The 25065-nt window shown below is 32.0% G+C and overlaps 2 protein-coding genes across 3 annotated transcripts in view; one reads left to right on the top strand and one right to left on the bottom strand.

The window, feature by feature from the left end:
* Positions 1-25065, top strand: part of LOC143232858 (uncharacterized) — a 175703-nt gene that overhangs the window by 131344 nt on the left and 19294 nt on the right. The gene's annotated exons all lie outside the window — the stretch shown is intronic.
* On the bottom strand, positions 1163-24819 carry LOC143232854 (somatostatin receptor type 5-like). Its single transcript, XM_076468817.1, has 5 exons — positions 24713-24819; positions 20154-20222; positions 16159-16259; positions 9928-9999; positions 1163-4658 (listed from the first exon to the last, which is right to left on the bottom strand). The coding sequence occupies exon 5, from the start codon at positions 3913-3915 to the stop codon at positions 2671-2673; it is 1245 nt and encodes a 414-aa protein (XP_076324932.1). The 5' UTR covers positions 3916-4658; positions 9928-9999; positions 16159-16259; positions 20154-20222; positions 24713-24819; the 3' UTR covers positions 1163-2670.

Raw genomic sequence — 25065 nt, 5'->3', positions numbered from 1 at the left:
AAAATACTGAGAAAATAGTTTATGTGCTTAATAAACACTGACAAACTTTACACAGATAATTATGATTTATAATCTAAACAAGGCAAGTAAATCATAACGATTTTATATAAAATTCAGCATTAAAATGTTGTTTATCTAATAGTATGCTCTAATCTTCCAATAAGTTACTTCAATCTATGAAAAACGATTATATAAGATCTCATATAACCAAGGTTGATTTCTGAAAAGTATTTTTAACAAATTATTCCGAACTGTTTACAACACCTCGTTTCATGCTTAAAATTGCATTTCCAGTAATTGACTTTATATAACAATAATTTTTCCGTTTTTTTGTTTCAATTTTACCTTACTAAATCATGGGAAATGTCTGTCTTGCAAGAGTTTAGATTTGATTTTTTTTCTTTTTTTACAGAATATTCAGAATTCGTTATAGCATAATTTATATGGGCCTATAAAACTATGTAAAGATAAATAATTATTTATGATGTTTAGTTGAAAGAAAATTACATTAATAATAATTGTGCTTTATAACACACACTTCGTAAAGTTTAACACAAATATTTTATCTGTCTTGTATTTTACTTTTTTTAAATACAATAAGGTACACCATGTGTATTTAACCTATTATTGAAGAGAAAATTAAACACCCAATACTTAACAGTCAATAATAGTAATATCATGTATCATGAAAACACATACGCGTACATATATTTATATGTGTTATATATATATACATATATATGTATATATATTTGACATTATAATGTGATTCAATTTATGACACATTTGTAGAAACAATTTACAGAATAACTTAATGTATAGATAGGAAGATGTTGTATTTTAGTGAATTGAAACGCTTTAACTATTGTTATTATATTTACTACCATCAAGCAAGATTAGAAAAAACCCATTTTTTAGTGAACTACCATTAAAATAACACAGATAAAAGAATGTTTAATCATAACATAATTAATTTTTATTTCTATTTTAGAAACAAGCCATCGAAGCAATTTATGTGAAGACTGATAAATTTGATGCGAATATACAGCGTTACAGAAAAATAATTAAAATCACAGGAAAATTAGTTTTCGTAACATTTAGTTACTCAAAAAACAATAAATATTGATATCAAACTCTTGATTTATGAAACATCAAACGTAAATATACATTAAAAAGGTGTTGAATTCAACACTAGTAAATGAATATGATGCATCATGAATGTAGAATACAACTATCTTATATCTTATGCTCTAAGCACACAAAATTTAGAACATTACCTTTTGACTACAGCGTAAGATGAGTGATCAAGAGCCCCAAGTCGTGTTGCATGAAAAATATGACGAGAAACTTAATAGAGCCTATAGATAGCCTCTCGGACAAAGTGCTTGTACATACATAAAATAGTTGATCAGTTCTTATCAGTGTCTAGGTTTAAAAGCCTCAAAGAGTTGATTCAATAACAAATGAACATTAAGATTCCCGTTGATGTTTCGATAAACCATTTTTACCGTTCCTAAATTCAGAAATGTGTATTTCCAGAAAACACCTATTACTTCATCTAAATACATAAGTACAAGCCATCATACATATAGCGCTGTAGTGTAACATTTTACTCTATATATGGTTCAAATAAATCAACATTCTTAGTTAACACTGAAGCAGACGCAAAGAAAAAAGTCACGAAAAACAACAAGGACAGCATGTTTTATTCTAACACAATATTTTACTATAAAATAGTCACATGTATACGATATATTCCTTGCCTACTAATAATACTGTTGAAGTAAGCATATCTTCTAGTCGTTTAAATATTCATTTCTATAAGGTTCTCATAAAAATTAAATTGACAAAGATAGTCACACCTCGGTCACATTTTACTTTAAGATATTAAAATGCGATACATATTAATAACAGAAGTGCAGTTTTTAAATAGAGTTAGAGAGTCCATAACTTTAGAAAAATCCATACACACAAAGCAAACTTCTTGTTAATCAGAAACATTCATAACAGTATACAGAACTTAAATACTTCAGGAGTTTCATATTTTATTAATGTTTCCCGTATTAAGCAGAATACAGTCCACGATTTCTTGAACAGTTTCCAATTATAAAAATATAAGAAAACATTCAAAGAGTTTTAACAACTGTTGTTACGTAAAGCATCTCCACAATTCCAAGCTTTGAAAGAATATAGGATATTGGTACTTAACACGTTAAAGTAAAAAAACAAAACAAGATCCATGTCTTTTTGAGCGCACAATAAAATTTCGAAGTACTTTCTTTATTCATGCAATAACAATGTGTCACATTCTTCTCTCTCATGAATTTATTTAACATATATATATATACATATATTCACAGTAAGAAGATGATGTAATTTCTGCTCAATTATTCACAGAAAACGTACATAAATCCTGCTAGTCATAGCCTAAGAAATAAGTTTTCATTCTTCGGTAACTACATTTAATGACACTGCCACGAATTCATATTATTTGGTAATAAAGTTTTGAATGTTGAATAATTAAGTAATAATAAATGTTTCTAATGAGAACTTCAAACATATTTTGGAATAAACAGAAAATGATAATTAGCAGTTTGAAGAGTGTAAAACTATAAATAATATTTCTCAGTAAATCGATTATCCATTAGGTGCTCACATGAACTTATTTTTTTACACTTGTGTTACAAAATCGTTTTCTTTAGATTGCTTTTCGAGTCCATTAGGAACTGTATTTCCTTTTTCCTTCATCATGATATTGTTGGAACGTGAAGTTAAGGTGGTGGCTGTTGACGGTTCTATTTCTTGATTGGCCTTGACTTCATCAGGTTCTTTTCGTGTTGTATGTTTACCCTTACTGAATCCTCTACGGCAGTTCTTAGGAAACACACTGTTTTCTACATGGAGCTGAGCATTTATATCTCTACCAGCAGCACAGGTAAAAGCCTTAGTAAAACTCTTCTTAAAATTGTCGCTAAGGAAGGCGTATAAAATTGGATTCATGGCAGAATTAGCATACGACAAACAGCCTACCAGTAGATTAATTACAACCCCTATGTTTGTCTGGTTTTGCATTGGTGGAAGAAGGGAAATATAAACCTGGTTAATCCAATATGGTAGCCAACAGATCACATAAATGGTGATCACTGTTAAAACAAGATAAGTTACCTTGCGGTGGGTTCTCTTCTTCTCTATAGATTTCTTTTTAGGTCCTACTCTTCTCAATTTACAGATAACAAGAAAGTAAAACCACAATATCAGTAACAGTGGAATGGCAAATCCTAGAGTAAAAGAATAGAGAGTAAAGGCCATTTGTCCATTCATAAAGTTGCTCTCGGGCCAGAAGATATTGCATGTTCCAGTCTCTCCATTGTGAAGTACATTAGCATAAATATAGATAGGAACCATGAGTAGAGCTGACACAGTCCATGCTGTGAGACAAATGAACTTGGAAATGAAACTGGTTCTGTAGCGAGGTGAAGATATAGGGTGGCAAACGGCCACGTAGCGATCAGCACTCATCACTGTCAATAGTAAACTGCTGGTAAACTGGTTTATGGAAGTCGTGGTCATGTACATTTTACACATAATACGCCCAAAAGGCCAGTATCTGACGGTCATTGTGGTGATGAGAAAAGGAAGACCGATCAAAAACATTTCGTCTGCAAGTGCCAGATTTAAGATGTACATATTTGTTACTGTTTGCATTTTAGAAAATCTTAAAACCACATAGATTACAAGTGTGTTTCCGCAAAGACCAATCAAGCAAACAATACCATACAAAATTTTAACAATTTCAAAAGTCACTTCTGGAGATCCAAAATCCATGAAGTGATATGTAGAATTTGTGTTATTAGCAAAAGTAATGTTATCGTCATCAGTCGTCATATTAACTTCAAATAAGTCCAAATAAGCCATTTTTTTAAGTAGCAACACCTTACATTGTATTGTAAATTTTACAGTGATTCTACTCTAACCGCAATACGGTTGACAACAGCCTTATTTACCTTCGTTTATAACATTTGTTATTATTGTCAATTAAATTTATTGTTTTTCTAACCTAAGCTATTGATTATAATCATTGTTGTTCATATATGTTTTCCTACGACGATAGAAGTATTATCGAGGCCACCGTATTACTCTAGAGTTCTACGTTTATCTCTCTAGAGGATACTAGAGCATTGCTAAGAATCGTTTACTCAATAATCAGACTCTGTGAAAATATGAAAGGCTAGCCCCTAATGTCTTGTATTAATGGATCTGTCAGAACAGCGGAAACTTTCTGCATCTTAACTTTTCTCTTTCTTAAAGAACAGTATTAAATTCAATACACTTCGTATTTGTTGTGTTTACAATTTTTAAAAAAAACAGCTAACGATATCTCTCAGCTTATAAATGAAGAATCATATTATGTAGAAATAAAGGTATTATATAAATTTAATTATATATCGTTATGAGCTTTAATATGTAAAGATTACATTAAAGCTTCAAGCATAAAACTCTCAAATATAGCTATATCTGTTCTGTTCCTAAACAGCTCTAAGCCAGCCGTTAATATATATTTTTATGTGTTTGTATGCGTGCTGTTCTAGTCTTTATCCACTTCACGACATTATCTGAGAAAACATCTTCTTAGATTTCAAGCAAATACGTGATGGTACCTACAAAAGATAAAAGTCATAGTTTTACAATTTTACTTTGTAATGCACTGTTTCTACCTTTTCTATTTTACGAAACACATAGCTTAAAAATAAAAGAAAAGCCATACGTAATTTTATTGAAGATATAAGGAATCTGCAGCTGATTTTGAAAAACACCTACACTTAAAACCAAAACAGGGTAAGTGTATGATTATTTAGCCTGCATGAAACTAGACACTAACTGACATGATAAACAAGTAAGCTTATTCTTAGGGATGTTTCTGGGAAATTTATTCTTCGTACACAATCAGTGTAATAACTTTTTCATTTTTATAGAATAAATGTTTCATGAAGAAGCCGAATATTTATTATTTAAAGAGGTATTTCGTAGAAATAATATTTACCTAAGAAATATTCAAGAGCAATTTTGTTTATGAATTACTACATATAATAATATCCATGACGTTATAAAAACATATAGGTTCAAAAAGACTTGATATAAATGAAATAGCTTGGGTTATATGGTTTTTATTTTATAGCATATAATAAAAAAAGGACGTATCTGGGAATATAGGTGTGACCACCATAACTCTAACAGAAAAATACCAAAAAACCTAAAATTTAGCACACATAAGGTGTGCACCTTTGTGTTATTACTTGTTCGCGTCGGTGCACATGCGCAGCTGTTTGTGAGGAAAGCAGTATTAAAACCAAATGGAAACGAATATGTAACCATCATAGCTCCATGAGCAAAGAACCTAGAAACCTGAAAGATTGTACCTATACAGAAGTTTTATATCTGAGTATCAACACTTATCTGCAAGCATGAGTGTACGTATCGTTTTTAAACGAAAAACCACATAGAAAAGAAATGCAATAACTATAGCTCCAGCAGGAAATAATTATAAACCTAAAATGTGTATAATAAGTGAACTCTAAAAGTATGCACCTGAGTATTATTAATTATTTTATCAATGTGTGTTCGCACATATAGGTGCACTTCTTTTTAATGAAACTAACTGAAAAAAAAACATATAGAAAAGGTATATAATAACTTCTAATATATAGACAAGCCAGTTCGTTTCGGTAACAATGCATTCCAAGAATGTCTTTTAAATCATTCTACTTAGCAATAATAGTATAAAATGAAATGTGCAAACTAAAAAAAAATGAAAACAAATATTTGTTATTTTGTAATTTACAGGCTTCGTTAATTAGTATTTTTTAATTACTTAAGTTTAAAATCAGAGGTCAAGCTAGAGTAAAGGCTATCTTTATAATCGGACAACATTCCGTAAAATAGAGCATCAAAAGTATATAGGTTTTTACTTTTATGCAAAGATGGGTTCAGAATAAGCACACCGACATATGGTCACTCGAATAAATCAGCCTAGTAATCCGAGCAAAACTGGGTACTTTCGCTAGTCTATAATAATAAATGGGCGTGACTGACATAGTTCCAGAAAGATAAAACCCAGAAATCTGGAATTTTGCACAAATACTAAATTAAACCTACGTGCATTCTCTCTTTTTTTTTTTTAATGTGACAAGCTCGCAAAATACCATTTCTTTGTAAGTGGTATTTATAAGAATGCGTACCAACAATGATATTTATGTCATGTTATTTTGCAACATTGGTATGTAGGTCATACTTTTATGTTAAAATGGGTTCAGTAATTTAATATCAGTAATGCACTTGTAAGCAGCGTCTGTTATTGCCAGATAGTTAAGTCATTTTTAGAGTCACGGATTCGAATCCTTCTCCCACTATATGTGCGCGGCCTTTCAGCGTTTTAATATTTCGGTCAATTCCACCGAGAAAAGAGTAGCTCAAGTTTTGGCGATAGGTGGTAATGACTAGTCTTTCAATGCTAAATTATGGATAACTAAAGCAGATATCTGTCGTGTAGCTTTTCGCGAAATTCAACACAAACCAAGCTTACAAGCATACTAAATTATGTGATACGATAATTGCAAAACTTCCATTTACCATAAGGTAACGAAGAGGCGCTATCCATAGGTTGCTTTGGTCGTTAAAAACACCATAAGACAGAAGAGTAAAAACTAAAAACAAAAGGTCTCAAAAATTACTAAATAACTAAATAAAACAAACAAAATGTTTTTCTTGCAAACTAAACTTATTTATTTTTTTAAAAACTGGATTTGTAATTACGTCCTGGAATTTACCTGGTTTTCTAAATTACTCAAAAAATTCAAATGCGTTCTTCCTACTATCGGAGACAGTGCTTGTGTTTCGTTATTTAAAAAGACCACTTATGCTCTTATAAATGTAAAATATATTATGAAATTAATGTATAATGCGTCATTTAAATCAGTTATGAGAAGTAAACTTTACAGTTTGATCGAATGTCAATTGTAACATAACGAGTGGTTTTTGATTGGTTTAGAACAAAGCCACATTAGACTATTTGCTGAGTCCACGACGGGAAAACAAATTCCGGATTTTAGTATTGTTAGAGAGTAGAATTATCGTTTATTGTTTCACAGGGAGACAGGACGAGCATTTTCATCTACATTAGAGTCGTCACACCAGGAACGAGGAATTGCTGTTATGCTTATAAAATTAAACTAAATTAAAGTTAAAATCATATATTTGAGAAACGTACCGACGTTTGATTCCTTTGATGAGTAAACTTTAGCTACAGAGCTTAGAAATGCTTAACGTATAGGCTTCTTAAGCTAATAACGTTATTTCACAAATTGTTTATAGCAGGACATTGCTACCATGCTGGCAAGTACACTAAATCATGCATTACTACTACCTATTACTGCTTCACATGCCGTTTTGACAAAGATGAAATAATGGATGTCATTATATTTATATGAGCATAGATTGCTTTGATACCTTTCTTTCTCTTACTAATATCCCGTTGCTCACCATTAAAGACTTGTTTGTCTTCGAGGCTTATGGTAATTAAAAGCTAAAATAATATAAAGTACGGTGCTTGATAACTGTATGTTGTATGCTACTTTTGCTGTTACAAAAATAAAGAAATATACCTTTTTGATAACACTTTTATCCTTATAGCTTATTTCTGTTGCAGTTTCTTTGGATATATTAAGTTTGGTGTAAAACTGAAGTTATGGAAAATCATCTCTGTAATGAAATGTATATAATGTCGCATATGTTTGAAAAATGCGTTTTAATAAAAGAACAAATACAAATTGGTAATTTTGAAAAGAACATTGCTTCCATTAGAATGCACAATGATTGTTTATTAACTTGAATGTGTAGTTAAAAGATGTGATGATGGTAAAATTTTAGGTTCAGACCATTTGTGATGATCTGAAAGATGAACCTGCTCTCCGGGTTCCACGTTTTGTAAATTCTTTACTAAATATTGGGTGATTAGTGCTTAAGTACAGACAGAAGTTGCCTTTTTTTTGTTCTCGTGTCTATTTGCATATGTTGAGAAAAATACCCCGTCATTAAAGCTACGTAAAATCGATACTAACTATATAGTTTTCGCTCCTTTTGTAAATGAGACTAAAACTTCTCTCTAATTGTGTTCATTATTAAATGGCATGAATGTAAGAATCAACATCGTAAAGACTGTATAGAAAATACCGCTGAAATATGATGATAAAGTCTTCATAGCAAATTTCTATTTATATAAAAGTTTATTAGTGAATAAATATGGCATATCTTGAATATAGTGTTCCTGATATTATTAGCTGGATATGTGAGAAAATTTTAGATACATACAATTCGAGTTTGAGAAAATATAAGAAAACATCCTTTGATTTGCTTACGTTAATTTCCAATCCTTGTTTTACTAAGTTTTTGTAACTTTATCTATCGAACCATTTTGGCTCTAAGTCACATGCTGGTAGCTAACACCTTCTTTTATCTCTTACCATAGACACTGATAATGAATTGATGTTTTGTTATATATATGTAGAAACGGCTCGTTTGGGTTGAGAAAAAATTTTACGTAGAGAAGTGAACAACGTTTCGACCTTGGAAGCCGAAACAGAAAATGCTGCATCAACTAAAAATATCCCAGAGCACAAGCTACAATGTGTAATTATAAAATATAATATATACATATATATATATATATATAATACGTATAAACACTATTCATGCAACTGAACTAAATATTCTGCGCATTATAGAGATCTTACAATAATATATTAATATAAATAGCTATTAAAGTGCACACTAAACGAAGTATATTAGGGACAGTTGATACCGCTTGCCTTATATAGATAAACAGATATTGAGGAAAAAATGCTCTGTTGTAAAGGCGTTTATTTAGTGTGACATAATAGAGGGACTATTTGTAATCTAAAATGAACGTATTTCATATATTTACACGCATGTATAGATTTCATTATTACCGTCATATGAGAGATAGATGCTGTTTGTCAGTAAAAATTGAAATAATCTCGCATATTGTTTGCATGGCTTCTGATTGCGATAATATTTAAGGTATATAAGAAAAACAGAAAACTTGCGAACAAGAAACACAATTCACTTTATCACATATTTTATCTGTATTCGTGACATGAATAACTAACTTACTCTCGTCACCTTTACCGCAAAACGTAAAAGCACTAACCTATAGTGTTTCGAGTTAAGAGTCGGCTTTATGAGAACGCCATCCCTCTGTTATACGTACGTCGATTTTGAGAAAGTAATATTACACAAGCTACTGTGGATTTTTTTATCATTGGTATCAGAACAGTCGTTTACAAAAAAACCTAAAAAATCTACCTATGACAAGCGTAGCGTCAAGACATATCATAATAATTTTGAGTGACTCAAAACCTTCTGCGTGTTGTGAAAGTTTATACAGTCGTAGTTTGGCATATATTGTCTATAAATACAATATCATAACCCTGCACAATAATTCAGATTTTTGGTTTTCTAAAACCAAAGTAGTTTTCACAACGGCAACTTAAAAGTATAACCAACTTTCTCTTGTCCTTTGTGTTCGTGTAAAATGTAATGGAAAATTCTAGATTTAAAGCATAGCAGATATGTTTTGCTGACATTTATAGGTAAATGTATTATGGTTTATATTATGTGTTTAATATTCACATCAATAGAAAGCTACTAAAAAACTTCTATCTTCTACATATGCGATATTTCTGGGCGATCTGTTTTTTATTAATCAGCTTTCTATTAGAAATAGATAAAAATAGAATTTAAAAATGTACATTTCTGTAAAAATTATCCCTCGTGTATTTTCAGATATTATTAAAGTGTGTTATAGAAAAGCACAATATATTTTATTTCAGTTTTCTTTCGATTTTGTCTTACCTTTTTTTTTCTTCAGAATTCATTAACAATTGCAACTACGAAACTCTGACGAGCAAAATGTAGTTCTGGACTCTGGAATATGCAAGAAGTTAGACTAAGTAATTTGTGAATAAAACTTCAAACTTACAAATATACTCTAAACAAAAAGTAGCTGAAAAGCATCCATGCCAATATAATTCATTACACTCGTTAAACATGACCCTGTATTCTTTTGATAACAAATAATGAGCTATTCAAAAGAGATCGAGTTTTTGTTCTCGTTTGAAAACCAAGTGAGGTCACAACTAAGTTTTCACAAGCAGACTAATAGCCTATTAGTAGTCTGTGATTTTCATTAATTTAAATCATAGTAGATTTATTTTGGTAAACTTTATAGGTAGATGCATTATCGTTTAGGTTATGTGTGTAATCTGTATACGTTTGATTGTCTTATAGCCTAAGCAATACTCTGTGAAACGTAAGACCATAAAAATAAATAAAATCCGTTTTTCACAGATAGACTAATAATTTAGGTGGATTTTGTAAGGCCTAGAAATAAAAATACCTAAACATCCATCAAGGGAAAACAAGAAAATAAAAACAAGAACTTTAATAACTATAAAATTTGAAAGTATAAAAAAGGATTTGAGAGTTACTCTGTAAAATAAATGGTTTACCGTGAAGAAACTTTGGCAGTTATATTTTTTTATTTTCTTAAACATTTAAAAACCGAGATCTGTCATGTTACATTAAAACGATTTTGAAGACTCGTAACGCCATTATAGTATACATCACTAAGTCCAGTCATGCTCTAGGTACACATCTATGGAGAATTGTTAAAAGTTTACGCGTATTTCCATGTATTTTCTAAATGAAATCCTCTTCTTCATCGATAAACTTGAAAATACAAAAGATTGAATAATTCAGCAGGAACTTCATTCTTCTGTTTGACTGTCTCTTAAGTCACAATGGGCTATGTGTACTATGACCACCACTTTCTTTCTTCATTAGGTCAATTGTAAGATTTTGTTGCTGTTCATACCCTGCTTTTCTCCAAACAGCATTATTTGAGAAATGTTATTACAAATGTCTTTGGATTCGATACACAACGAAAATAATTAAAGTTCTTGTGCTTCAAATTTCTTTGTTTATCTGAAGTAAACAGAGAAATACGAATAACCGACTCTTCATACTCAGTGAGTTTGAAGTCACTGAAAACACAAGTTCTCCAGTGAGTCAAAGGAAGTACAAAATTATCACGCTTTAATACACGAAGTTCGATTCACACAGGTAAACAGAACACATATAGCCTATTGGGTATCTTTACTCACACACTTGTGGTAGTTTGAATAAAAAGACGTGAAACAACATCTGTTTCCAACATAAAGTAACTTATCACATTGCTAATTAATCAATATAAAACAAATAATATACTTAAAGAGTTAATGAACCAATAATTGAAATATAAATATATATATATATATTGCCCCCTCTTAAGCCTTCTGTAATTAACAAATTAACACTTGAGGATAGCCAATGTGAACACATCATCAAATTTGTACTTGACGTAGAATTTATTATTATGTCAGACGTATTGCTTATTCTTAAAGTTTAATTTTACTGTGTGTTCAGAAAACGGGGTAAATATTAACAACAAAAATCAGCGACTGATTTAACTTTACTTCTATTATAAGTTATAAAAGTAGCATTCATAATTGCCGACACAAGTCTCATTTTCGTAACTGAAAATGAGCAAGAAAAATATTTTGCTGGTGTGTGTGTAGAAGGCATGACCACGTTTCCCTACTTTGAGCGAACCCAAAATTTGCTGCTAAAATATTAGGATTTACTTGACTTAGATGGAAATGTGTTTTGTTATATTGTTAGATTAGATCAGGGGTCACCAAATGTTTTTCACAGGGGGCCAGATTACAGGGGCCAGAGAAGCGCAGGCCGCATGATCATTATGTTCAATACTCATAAACTAGAACAAAAGCTCTCTGTAAAAGACTTAACACTAAGTTTAGGATGCCACATTAGCCATGTGGAAGTAGCATGCGATACACACATATAATAAAAAACAAACAGAAATACAACCAACATTTTTATTTACCAAAAGGTTATTAAAGAAGGTGACATTAGCAAAAACAATTGTAACATCGCACATAGTGAGTACATATTTAAATTTCACTAAGCCGCATAAAAGTTAGTGAGATTTATGACATTGGCGTTTGGCTTTCAAAATATCTTCAATGTTCGGTTTTGAATTGCTGCATCCAATCATTAGAATTGCTTTCAAATGTTCATCAGTCAACCTTGATCGATGTACCGACTTCACATACTTCGTTTTTGAAAATGCTTGTTCACAGACATAAGTTGTTCCGAACACTGATGCCATACCAGATGCAAACTGCTTCAGTTTTGGAAAATCATCTTCAGGTATGCAGCTGTAAAATTCAATAAGTTGTCCCTCTCTGTGTTTTGCTTTCAACAAGTAATTTCCTTGCAAATCGATGACCTCCAGCTGAAGTTCCACTGGCACATCATCAATGACACAATCAAAAGGATTATAAAAAAAGAAGAATGTCACTTTCGATTCTGTCGAGATCCAAAAATCTCTCTAAAAATGCTTATTTAAATCACCAATAATCTTTCTCTGAAACTCCAGGTTGACATCTTCTGTAATTCCAGCATGAAACTCATTGAAACACTGAAAATGAGAGAGGTTTCCTCCTTCCAAATGTGCTTCAAACAATAACAGCTTTCTCAGAAAGCCTTTAATGATTCAAAAGAGATCACAGACAAGGTTATTCTTCACTCGAAGTTTCAAGTTCAATTCATTCATGTGGGATGCGATGTCAACCAAAAATGACAACTTTGACAACCAGAAGTGGGTCGGCTCTATATTTCTTGATAAGAAATATATCTATTTCTTTTCTCAGCTTATAAAAACGAGACAAGACTTTACCGCAGCTGAGCCACCTCATCGCCGTGTGATAAGGCAAGTCACAGAAATTCGAATCAATTGCTTCAAGAAACGCCTTGATCTGGCGATCATTAAGTGCATGACCCCGAATGAAATTCACTGCAGAAATGACTGGTTTCAGTACGCAAGAAATATCTAAGTCTTTCCACAGAGTGGATGCTGATGTATGATGCAGTGTATGAACAGAACGCTTGAGAGTTGAAGATCTTCCGCCTGTTTCCTGATCAGCCACACCAGACCCTTCTTTACTCCAGCCATGTTTTTCCTGCATCAACTGTTACACCTCTAAGCTGATTTCACTGAAGGTTATAGTCTTGCAAAGTTTTATACACTTCCATGGAAATGTCTTACGTGCATGCTGCAAACTGACGCGAACTCTTCCATGATCTGAAAGTCCAAATTAACTCCACGAATGAACACGAGAAATTGTGATGTACTCGAGAGATCAGTAGACTCATCCAATGCCAGAGAATACCATAGGAAGTTTCTAGCTTTTTGGCGTATCTGTAAAGCGATGTTCTCTCCAAGTTCTTCTGCTTTCCGTACAACTGAAGTTGCTGAAAGGCTGATACTTTCAAAGAAATTGGCTTTCTCAGGACACAGCTCATTTGCTGCTTCCGTCATATACTCTTTGATGAAGTTGCCGTCAGTAAAAGGTTTTCCTCGCTCTGCCATCCTATGCACTATTTTGTAACTTGTGCGAGTGACAGATTCATTTTCAGCAAACTTTCTCGTGAAGAGATTATTTTAAGATTCAAAAACACGTTTCATGGATTCAAATTTCTCAGAACGGAACTTTCCTGAAAATTTCAAATATGTTGATAGATGTTTTGTTTCATAGTGACGCCGAAGATTGTACTCTTTCAAAACGGCAACACTTTCGGTTCATATCACACAAGTAGCTTTCTGGTTTTTTGTTTCTACAAAGAAGTACTTTTCTCCTCATTCTTCATTAAAAGCACGACACTCAGAGTTCACTTTACTTCTTTTAAAAGCAGCCATAACGATGGGTGAAAAAAAAACAGAATCTGAAAATGAAAAACACAGAACGCTGTGAGAAAAGTATTGTATTGCTCGAAGACCGCATAAACAAAATATATTGAAACGTACGTTTGCCACGATACTTACCTAAGAGCGAGCTTCGAAAAGCGCATAAACCGACTACTAAGAGAAATAAGCTTCCTTACGCGGTAACCTTAGGCCGCTGAATTTACAAGACGAGTCGATAGGACGAGGATTCAGTCTGTACTTGTTTTCGAAACCCTAATGCTTTCATAGATACGTGCCTCGATATAAATAAATGGGCAGCACGGACAAAAAAAGAATTTTCCTATTGGTTAAAAATGCGCGTGACAGTCTTGTTTTTTTTTTTATCGTAACGTCTTTTGTTTGCCTGCTTAAAGCGGTACCATCGATGTGAGTTATTTTGTTATGACAGTCGGACATTTGATAAAATGTCACTTTTTATTTCCAAGCGGCTAGCAGCTAGCTTGCCGGACAAAATGATCTCGAGGGCCGTTGTTTGGTGAATTCTGGTCTAAGACAGTGTGTGACGTTAGTGGTGTTGATAGTCTATCATTTCAAAATGATAACCCTCAAGTAGCTTCACATGAAAACAAACAAAATGAATAATTAAACATGTAAATATTTACAATTTAATGAACATTAATGTAAAACTATTTCCAACATGAACAAATATATATAATTTAATTTAGTGTTTTAGGATTTCAAATTTCCAAAAGTTTGCTATGAGACACTGTTTAGAAAAAAGAAACGTTAAAATAATTTAATTCATTTTATTCATCAGTCAGCACTTATTAATATGTTTGTTTTGATACCTTATTTTTGTAAATCAAGCAGCCAATTTCTCATTAATAAATCCTACAAATGCTATATGACTGATATAGATTCAAATAGCAATAACCACTCGTATAAACATTGCACTATTATTACATTCTTTAGGAGTTTCCGCATAATATTTGTTAACATGTTGTGGTTGTAGCTAGTTTACATTGTTCTAGATAAGACGATCTTTCTTTTGTGTGTGTTGTCTGAACCCAACAAAAGTAAAAATCCTGTATTTGCAATAACGCTTTTTCAATTTCACTATTACTGGTATCAGTAATCAAGATGAAAAACCAATACCAATACTTCAATTAAAATATACTTAACGTTGTTACGATCAGTAAACATCTATCAGGTGTCGATTATACAAATATTAAAATGTATGTCAAAAATAGTTATAATGCAATTTAAAAAATGTTTTACTAAAACCTGTTTTATAGATGATATTTTGCAATTTTGTAAAATTTATGAAGTGTACTTCATGAAAAACTCAAACTTGCATTTTTTCTGCATAGCTCAAACAAGTCCTGCTGCTTATCGACATTTGGAATTTCGATCTTTCAAAAACATGGGCCTGGCATGGCCAAACGCGTAAGGCTTGCGACTCGTAATCCGAGGGTTGCGGGTTCGCGCCCGCGTCGCGCTAAACTTGCTCGCCCTTCCAGCCGTGGGGGCGTATAATGTGACGGTCAATCCCACTATTCGTTGGTAAAAGAGTAACCCAAGAGTTGGCGGTGGGTGGTGATGACTATCTGCCTTCCCTCTAGCCTTACACTGCTAAATTATGGACGGCTAGCACAGATAGCCCTCGAGTAGCTTTGTGCGAAATTCCAAAAAAACAAACAAAACTTTCAAAAACACAGGTTTTTGTTAACTCAGAAACTACTTCCCATTGAGAATACAATTAGCCAAGTCTTGTTTCTCTCGATTTTCTGTCTCAAGATTTATTATTAAGGGCTTCTATTTATATCTCCTGTTCCAAAGTCATAAAACGGAAGGACTACCGACTAATGAGGCACAGTGAAGAAAATAGCTACTGGCAAAGTTTAAATATCAGTGGGTGACGTATATTATAAACTAGTTACGTAAACGTAAAGTGAATAAAATGTTGTGAGGAGTAATTTATGGTTTTGTGAGAATTCGATGGATTTTTAAAAGTTTCTTTTCACTTCCTTCTTGTTTCTCAAAAATGTTTTCGTATTAAATTGTATTTCTTAGAAAATTAATCACGTAAGCCTAATTAGATATGGTAGGGATGGCAAATTATTGTGGTGAATCACGTGCCTAAGAATTGGATATTATTGTGAAATTTATCATATTAAAATAATACACACGTAAATAATATATTGAAAATAAAGTATAGTTATCATATATAAATTTATATTAAACAAATATATTGTTATTGAAATATTTTTACCTACCTTGACTTGACACAATTAAAAAAGTTTTGGTCGTAAGTCACCGATAAATATTTATCATGTTGTTGATTTTTTTCAATATTTACAGCTTGAAGTGATGACTACTGCAATCAGAAAAAATAACATTTCAACATAAACCTGTTAATGAAATTCAATGTCGTTGAAATTGATTAAAGAAAAATACTTTGAAATTTTCACCATGTAACAGAGTACAATGCTAATAACTCAGTTTGTATGAACTTTTAAGGCCAAGAATAGATAATATTCACTAAATGTATTCCTAGTTTACCAAAATTTAGTTAAATATTTTCATTGTGAGAAGGACAGAATTAAGAGATATTAGAGTCACCACTACCATGCTATAGAAATGGTTAAGGAGCTGATTTATGGATACCCATTTTCTTTCTCACAACAGCTACCGGAATGCACAAAGCACTCCAGTCGTTGTACAACCCAATACTTTAGATTGTACTTGGGTTCATTTATGGCTACATTCTTAGTTTTCCAAGTGTGTATGTGTTGTTGTTGTATTTTTTTTCCTATAGCAAAGCTATATGGTTTACCACAGGTATTGTATTAACTATATAGAAAGAAGATAGCAAGAAGCTAGCATATGATGCCGGTATAAGTTAGAAGTAACTAAATTAACAAAATTAGTAGCACTCCACTAATAAATCTTAAAAATACAGTGTTAACATTGTATAATATACAAGCCATGACCCAAAAAGAGTAGAGAATTATCAGTAAAGCAAATTGTTCGCATAAAAGCTTCATGTGATGCTGATTAAACTCTCGGACGGATTACTGCAGACTCGCAATGCTCCTCCAAACATTGTCAAATACGCCCTAAATCGTGAGATAGGTTAATTTGAAAATAGGAAAGAAGAGCCAAAGCACCTAAACTGAATGATACTGATGTGGAATATCTCCTTTATGCAGCCTTCGGGACAGAGATTAACAACCAGATTAAGAATCTGCAGCACAAAGTTTCCCTAACCCTAGAGCTGAACAATTTCGACAATAAACTTACACCATCCTTAAGAAGGCCAAGAAACCAAAACCGAACATCACTAAACATAAATGCAGCACACTGAACGATCTAAAATGAGAGACCAACATCAAGATTCTACCAGCAGACAAAGAAAACAGTATAGTCATTCTAGACGTCAACGATTATAACACGAAGATCAAACAGTTACCAGACAAATACCAATAAAAAAGATCACCAATGATCCTACAAAGAAGACAGGGAACCTCGTCAATAGAACGCTGAACAAACTAAAGAAACAAGGCTTAATCAACGAAAAACTGGCTAGATTTAAGATCCAAGGAAAATTTCCCTCCTCAGTTCTACAGACTACCTAAGGTACACAAACACAATATACCTCTAAGGCCTATCGACAGTACTCAAAACTCACCTTGCCGTCAACTGGGTACATTTCTAGTACCTATCTTATCTCCACTACAAGGAAACACTAAACATCACATTTAAAACTTGGCAGATTTCATATGACAACTCGGAAAGCTACATATCAAATCGCTTTTACCTACAAACAACCTATTTCCAATATAACGAGGAATTCTATGATCAAACAAATGGTCTAGCCTTGTCATCACCATTCTCTCCAATCCTAGCAGAGATTTTTATGGAAGACTTTGAAGAAAGACCCAATTCACCAACACCTCTAAAACCAAGTTTCTATAGACATTATGTCAACGAAACCTTCGTTATTTGGCCCCACGGTCATGAAAACTAACCAGCCTTCTTAGAACATCTCAATTCCGTAGACAAAAGAATCCTCTTGACATACTCATCAGCAAAAAAGCAAGAAAATAACCACAACTGTATACAGAAAACCCACCCACAAAGACAGATACCTACACTTCTAGTCCTATCATCCAATCTCGACTAAACGTGGTATAATCCAATACCTAAACAAGAAAGCAGAAAACTTTTGCGATTAGACATCCATCGAAGAAACTAGAACACCAAAAGTTCGTAGAGAGTTTTAAACAGAATGGTTACACCTTCTTCTTCATCAAAAACGCCTTGAAGAAGATCACGACAGAAAGAAAAGATCAGAAAGTCACCACCGCTACTACCAGTTACCTACCATACCTACAACATCTCGGTGAAAAACTGAAACCTATAGCCAAGAAATTCAACATAGAAGTCCTGTGAAAATCCTACAATACCTTATGGTCCATTCTGATAAAAGAGAAACAGTGACCTACCAAAGAGAATCTCAAAACGTCATCTACGAATTCCGTGTTCCTGCAACGATAGATACATTGGAAAAACAGGAAGAAAACTCGCGACAAGAATAAAAGTACATAAAGATAGTACAAGACTCATGAAAACACAAAATTCAGCTCTTTCAGGGGACGCCACGTCAACTGTACACAGAATAAACTGGAAGAAAACTAGAATATCGACTCAGATAAATTCTGGAAGACAAGACAACGTAAACGAACTTGGCAGGGGTTTAGTTTAGAGAGAGAGAAGTCTGAAGAGTTATCTCACAAAACAGGGGTGGTCAGGAACATTGTTGTTCCTCTTCTCCCCTCGCATGAAAAATTATTTAACTGTGCTTGGTAATTTGCCTGTGTTTAACTTTTACTTGTTGGAATACAAGAAAAATCAAAGAATCATTTTATATCAACACTATTTATCATTCACTAAACAGAGATTCCAGATTAGACATGGTTAACCTGTTGCTGCCATTGGTTGAATATACAGGAAGTATCTCCTCCAGACAGAAACAGTGATAATCCAATCAATCGTAACACGCACTCCACAATTCTCCAGAACACTATAAAAGATCGGTAACACCTGCACCAACACTGACAGGCAGTTGTCGTATATTCTACAAAGTTTCAACCATTTACGAAATGGAAGAAAAGTGTCCAGATTTACGGTATCAAAAAGATTCAACGAGAATAAAATATTTGATCGTGTAATAGTTAAAAACTTTTGCTTTAATCTTCCAGTATTATCAATAGACTGAAATTTGCTAAAAAGATACAACAAATGGATTATTAATGATTGGAAAAGGGTGTTAGAATAAGTCCAAGTTTGAAATATTTAGTAAGTTCTACGTCCAGCAGAAGAATGATGAAAAATACTTTACCTCAATGCCTAGCTGAGGGATGTTTTTATGCTGAGGCGATAGGAGACACAAAATAGATAGAATAATGGCCCAGCGCAACCTCCATCACATACTGATTCGTCATGGTATTATTCGTAAAGGATTCTACTATCAAGAAGATAATGAACATAAACTTAAACAAAAAATTACTCACCTAAGAAAGAAACTGTTTGCTTCCAAACAGTCCTGATCTCAACCCAAACTGAGATATCTGTGGTTTCATAGATAAAAATTTGACCAATCAAAAGTAACTTCCATAGAATTTTTATGGGAGTAAAATCCTTAAATTCACTTTCATTAAATGTATTGCAACAGTACTTCAAAGACTTCCTGCAGTTCTAAAACAACAGGGAGACAAAAATATTAACTGTTTGATGAACACTTGTACTGCGTTTCTATTGTACTAAATATAAAAATTAATAAAATTTTAATTTTTCACCTCTGATTTTTCTTCCATTGTTCTTTGAAAGTATCCTGAAATATAATTTTTGACTTAGTCCTAAAACGTTTTCTTGGTACTGAAGTTTCTAAAACCGTCTTTCTGTCATCATGGTTTATAAAATGTAACCAAAGGGTCAATGTCAAAAGTAGAGAAAAAATAAATTTATATGGAACAAATTGTACTCACGGCACTAAAGTGTTTACTAAATAATCCAAATTTAATATATTCACAAGTAAAATAAGAGCTAGCACCTAAGCATTAAACTTTACAAAATACAACACATCCAAAATATGTATTACTTGTAATAATATTAACCTGAATGGACAGCAAAATTAAAACCGAATACATGTTAGTAGAAAGACAGTGATAAGATATTTAATCTTCAAGACAAAACAGCTGAGGCTTACTTTACGTTCACTAGCTCCTTTCCTACTAGAAATTTCTTAGCTCCTTTCCTACTAGAAATTTCTTAGCTCCTAGAACAGAAATAATCTTAAATCATTCACAATTTTAAGTATATGATGTTCACAATTTGAAATTATAAAAAAATATAAATTTGATAATCCATACTCATTACGCGGATAAGAATGCACTTGATAAGGAAACTTAATCAGTCACATATAAACAGATATTTATTAAATAAATGGTTTATTTAAACTGTTAAATGAAGTAAGGTCATTCATCTCTAAAACTGAAGCAATTGTACGTGTATTAACAACAACAACAACATAGAAAATGATTTGTCACCAGTACATTACAATGTGCGATAATGGGGAGGTGCATTTCTGTTGTGAGAATCTGAACATTGTTCCAATGCATTTCTTGGTCAGGCTATCACATGTAAATAGTTATCGTGAACAATTGCTTATGTCTCGTTTGTGCTTCGGCATTTCGTCTGGCAAAAATTCTTGTGGATTTTGAATCTGGGTTCCATTTGTTACATCATTTCTTTATGTTTTCACGCAATTTGACATGTTTCATTCTGGTTATTACTTTTCGAAAAATGTTTCTTTGTTTGAAGCTAACTTTGTAATAGTGATGTGGGTGTCTGTTTCTGGTTTCTTTCCAAAATTATATGTAAGACTGATACACGTGAAAAGGTTAATCTTCTTTCTGTTTATGAGTTTCCACTGTTCATGCTATTATTATATTTATTTAGCAGAAGCAGTCAAAATCCATTGTACACAAAGATTAATTTCACACTAAATGCATCTTAAATTACAGAGAATATGGAATTCAATTTCTTCTAAAAATGCCCATCAGATGGTACAATGTCATTACAAGTATTACTGTATGTTTATTTATATGTATTAATGGTACTTGTATATTTTTATGCTTTGTTTAGATGTTAATTGTGTTTTTAACAATAAATAGATTAAAATTTTAAAGGTAGTATTAAAAATATGAATATGTTCTGAATAATTACGTTTTGTTTTGTTCAATACTTTATTTTCAATTTGCTTGTTAGTAGTCCTTTATTATTGTAAGCTTTACAGACGTTTTTCAATTGCTTGGTTAAGTGCAGCTAGAATGTTTATTTCCTTAAATTCAGTAAACAAAGGTATAAAACTTGTTATAGTAAAACATATAGAACCACAACGAAATAAAAATAGGTTGGGCATACATGATGCTATAGTTAAATCATTGCAGTTTAGCAAATAGAGTGTAAAAAGGGGCACTATTTTTAGTTTAATCAAGTTAGCGTAGAAATTTTTCAGGATTACACATATAGAGTTGCCATGAATTGTTTAGTATTACAGCCCCCAATGTGATGTATAGACATAAAACCAAGATATTAAGTTAGTACTATATTAAGCCTAACCAATATTATAAGTATAACTACCATCCTCAAACTTTTCATGCTACTATCTGGATCTTCAATGGTTCTCTGTATTGACTTTTTTATATCATTCCTATAAATATATTCATAATAATCCTTACGTGAAGTCCAAACAAAAGAAATGGACAAATAACTTTGTATATAAAACGTCAGAATGTATTTTTAAAGGTGAATAATATATTTGATGATTTAAGAAACTAGTTCACAATGAACAAGTTCTAACTTTAAGGTACTCAAAATATTTAATTTCCAATGAAATTTATTAAAATAAAATATTTTTCAAAGATTGGTTATTTATTGGTAATGCTATTTAAAAGACATGTATAAAGTAGAAATTGTTTACTTTAACGTTTTACTCTTAAAACCAGATGATAAACTCAAACTAGTCTTACGAATAAATTGGTTTAGATAAAGTTTTGGAAGTTTTAAAATACTGTATATTTGGACAATATTTCATAGAATACGTAAACATAGCTCGTTTCATTGTTAAAGAATACGTGATTGAATTTCACAGTAATATGAGAAGATAAATAATATATATTTTCTCTTCGATAATTACCTGAAACTGAATAAAACGTAATTCTTGTAAACCATTCAAATGAAATTTTGGTTGAGAACTTCTAACTTTTCTTAGCAGAAAAAAGTCTAGAATTATTCAACAGTATATTTCAAGAGTTTTAATGGATAGTTTTATTACTTTTATTTTTACTTACTTTATCAATCTTTATCAATCATAAACACAACGATAGGTTATGAAATGAATTAGGTGTGACTTAGTGTGCTCGGAGTGTGAATCAGAGAGTTCACTGTTCGCAGCAGGTTGCTGTAAGAACATTCCTTTCGCTCGTTCGTTTGTTTGCTTTTGAATTTCGCACAAAGCTACTCGAGGGCTATCTGTGCTAGTCGTCCCTAATTTAGCAGTGTTAGATTAGAGGGTAGGCAGTTAGTTATCACCACCCACCGCCAACTCTTGGGCTACTCTTTTACCAACGAATAGCGGGATTTACCGTAACATTATACCGCCGCCACGGCTGAAAGGGCGAGCATGTTTGGCGCGACCGGGATGCGAACCCGTGACCCTCAGATTACGAGTTGCATGCCTTAACACGTTTGGCCATGCCGGGCCCATTCCTTTCGCATTGGAACCTTGAATACATCATTAGAGTAACGTTTAATACCAATAGTTAATCAGACAATAGATGGTGATGGGTAATATTAACTAGCTATCTTCATTCTAATATATCAGTTCAGCGTTAGAAACAGCTAAGCACATATAGCACTTTGGGTAACTGTACGAGCAAACTCTGAAACAAATAAACGAACAATATCATAAAAATTCAGACATTGAAGTTTTTTTAGCTAGTCAAAATAACCGATTTATTGTGCAATAAATAATTTTATATTTCAATTAAAATTGTATTATTCATAAACTGTTTTCCTCACATGGTATGTATTTCTGAGCTTTCTTCGTGCATTACGCTGTTTGTATATATTACTAACATTGTTATATTTTAAGAAACTCAAAAACAGATATGCAGCAGGAACTTATAATTAACATTAATTAGTTCAAAAGGTGCCATATGAAAAGATATCTTAACGTAAGATTTGCCATTTTGAGCATATATATGTTATTTTACTATCCGAACAGCAAACATCATGTTATAAGATTTAAATACCATAGTAAAAAAATAATGGCAGTTGTGATTACGATTATATTTTCTTTTTGATTTCAATTTCAATTTCTCGTCAATACTCTTCTAGAATAACATAATAAAATCCTGGTACATCGAGCAAATAAAATCGAAAGCATATTCAGTTTAATATAAAAAAATATAATTCTTTCTGTAACTATCATTACAAAACGGAGTTCTATTTACCATTACAAGTAGCAATACTTTTTCACGCAATTGTAAACCAAAACCCAACTCTGTATGCTTGCTTGTGTGAGTCAAGATGTATTTGAAACAAAAACTGAAACATATTCTCAGCATACAGCATTTGAAAACATATTATTTTGCTCTCCATTACGTATGTAGTCTATACCTAACAAAATTACAACAAACTTAACAGGTATCAATTTTTGGATGACAAACAGTTTATGTTATCCTTTTATGCAGCATGTTTTTATGTTTACTGATTTAAGTAAAGGTTATCGTTCATTCTTTAAAAAGAATTCTTATGAAGCCAAAGTTGTGTGTAAACGCAAGAATAAAACAAAAGTTACAGGAGTTAATTCTTTAAAATTAACGAAGTACATATAATTACTTATCTTGTGTAAATGGGTAAAATAAAACCTCACCAAAAAACGCATTCGTAAGCATCATAAAGTGCAACTTCTAATGGCATCTAAAATGTAACATATAATGAAAACGTTTACGGATACTTAAAAAAAATTCTACACATATTAGCCAGTAATAAGCTTTTAATTACTGCCAATCAGTCTATTATTTGAAATATAATGAAATACTTTACTTAAATATAGATTATTACTTGTCAATATAACTGGGTTTTTTTCAACTGAATTTATACATTCTGGAGGATTTTATTATATGATTTTTCATATGACACACAGTAAACAATTCGGTTGTAAAACAATCTTTCTGTTGTTGAGTTTGATTTTCTTATTGTTCCACATATTCCTTTTCAATGAATATCCTCAATACACTGGTCGCATTTTATCAAATGTGAATATCCTTTTCCGGTAAAATGTATTTCTATGTGATATTCTAATTTCTTAATGAATGCATTTATCTATCAAATTGATAAATAAGTCCATTATTCATTTAGTAGAATCATAATTTTGCTCGACGTCCTTAAAAGTGTTTATAAATTCTCAGAAACTATGTGTGAAACTAAAGTAATATGATTTTTTTTTAATTATCAACTAAATAAACAAAATGTTTAACGATATTTCAAATTCACATGCAAATCTTAAAAAAATTGCGATCTTTAGTAAGTTACTACATGGCAAGTAGCATATGAATTATTCTTGTATTTAAGATGAGCAAAACTATTACAATGTTCTTATTAGAGTTACCATACTCTAGAAATGCGTATTCAAAGTATAACAAGCATTAGGTATGATTCTAAAGTGCAAAAATTTTTTTTTTTAAATGACATACTTACATTGTAAGAAGAAGTCTGCGTCTTATAGGTAAGGATACCACAACCACTTCTCACGATATCGGGATAACGCCGAATGAGCTTCCAAAGCCTTGACTGTTGCTTTACTTCCTTCTCTGACAGTAATATTGGTGTTACTAAGTGCGAGAGTTGCTTGGCGCGCAACCTAGTGTACGTAAGATTAGGCACTTCGATCAGAATTATTTGTGCAACGATAATATATATGTACAATGTGTATTCTTATCAAGTAAGTTAATTTAGACATACACACAAAAGAAAAACATACATATCTACCTGACACCCTGCATGTTTTAATATAAATCATAGTGGTGAAGAATAATATATAATTAGAAAAT

Source organism: Tachypleus tridentatus, chromosome 11 (assembly GCF_004210375.1).
Source record: "Tachypleus tridentatus isolate NWPU-2018 chromosome 11, ASM421037v1, whole genome shotgun sequence".
Lineage (NCBI taxonomy): Eukaryota > Metazoa > Arthropoda > Merostomata > Xiphosura > Limulidae > Tachypleus > Tachypleus tridentatus.
Note: the sequence above shows the minus strand (reverse complement) of the source record. Positions and strands in the feature narration are given on the sequence as shown.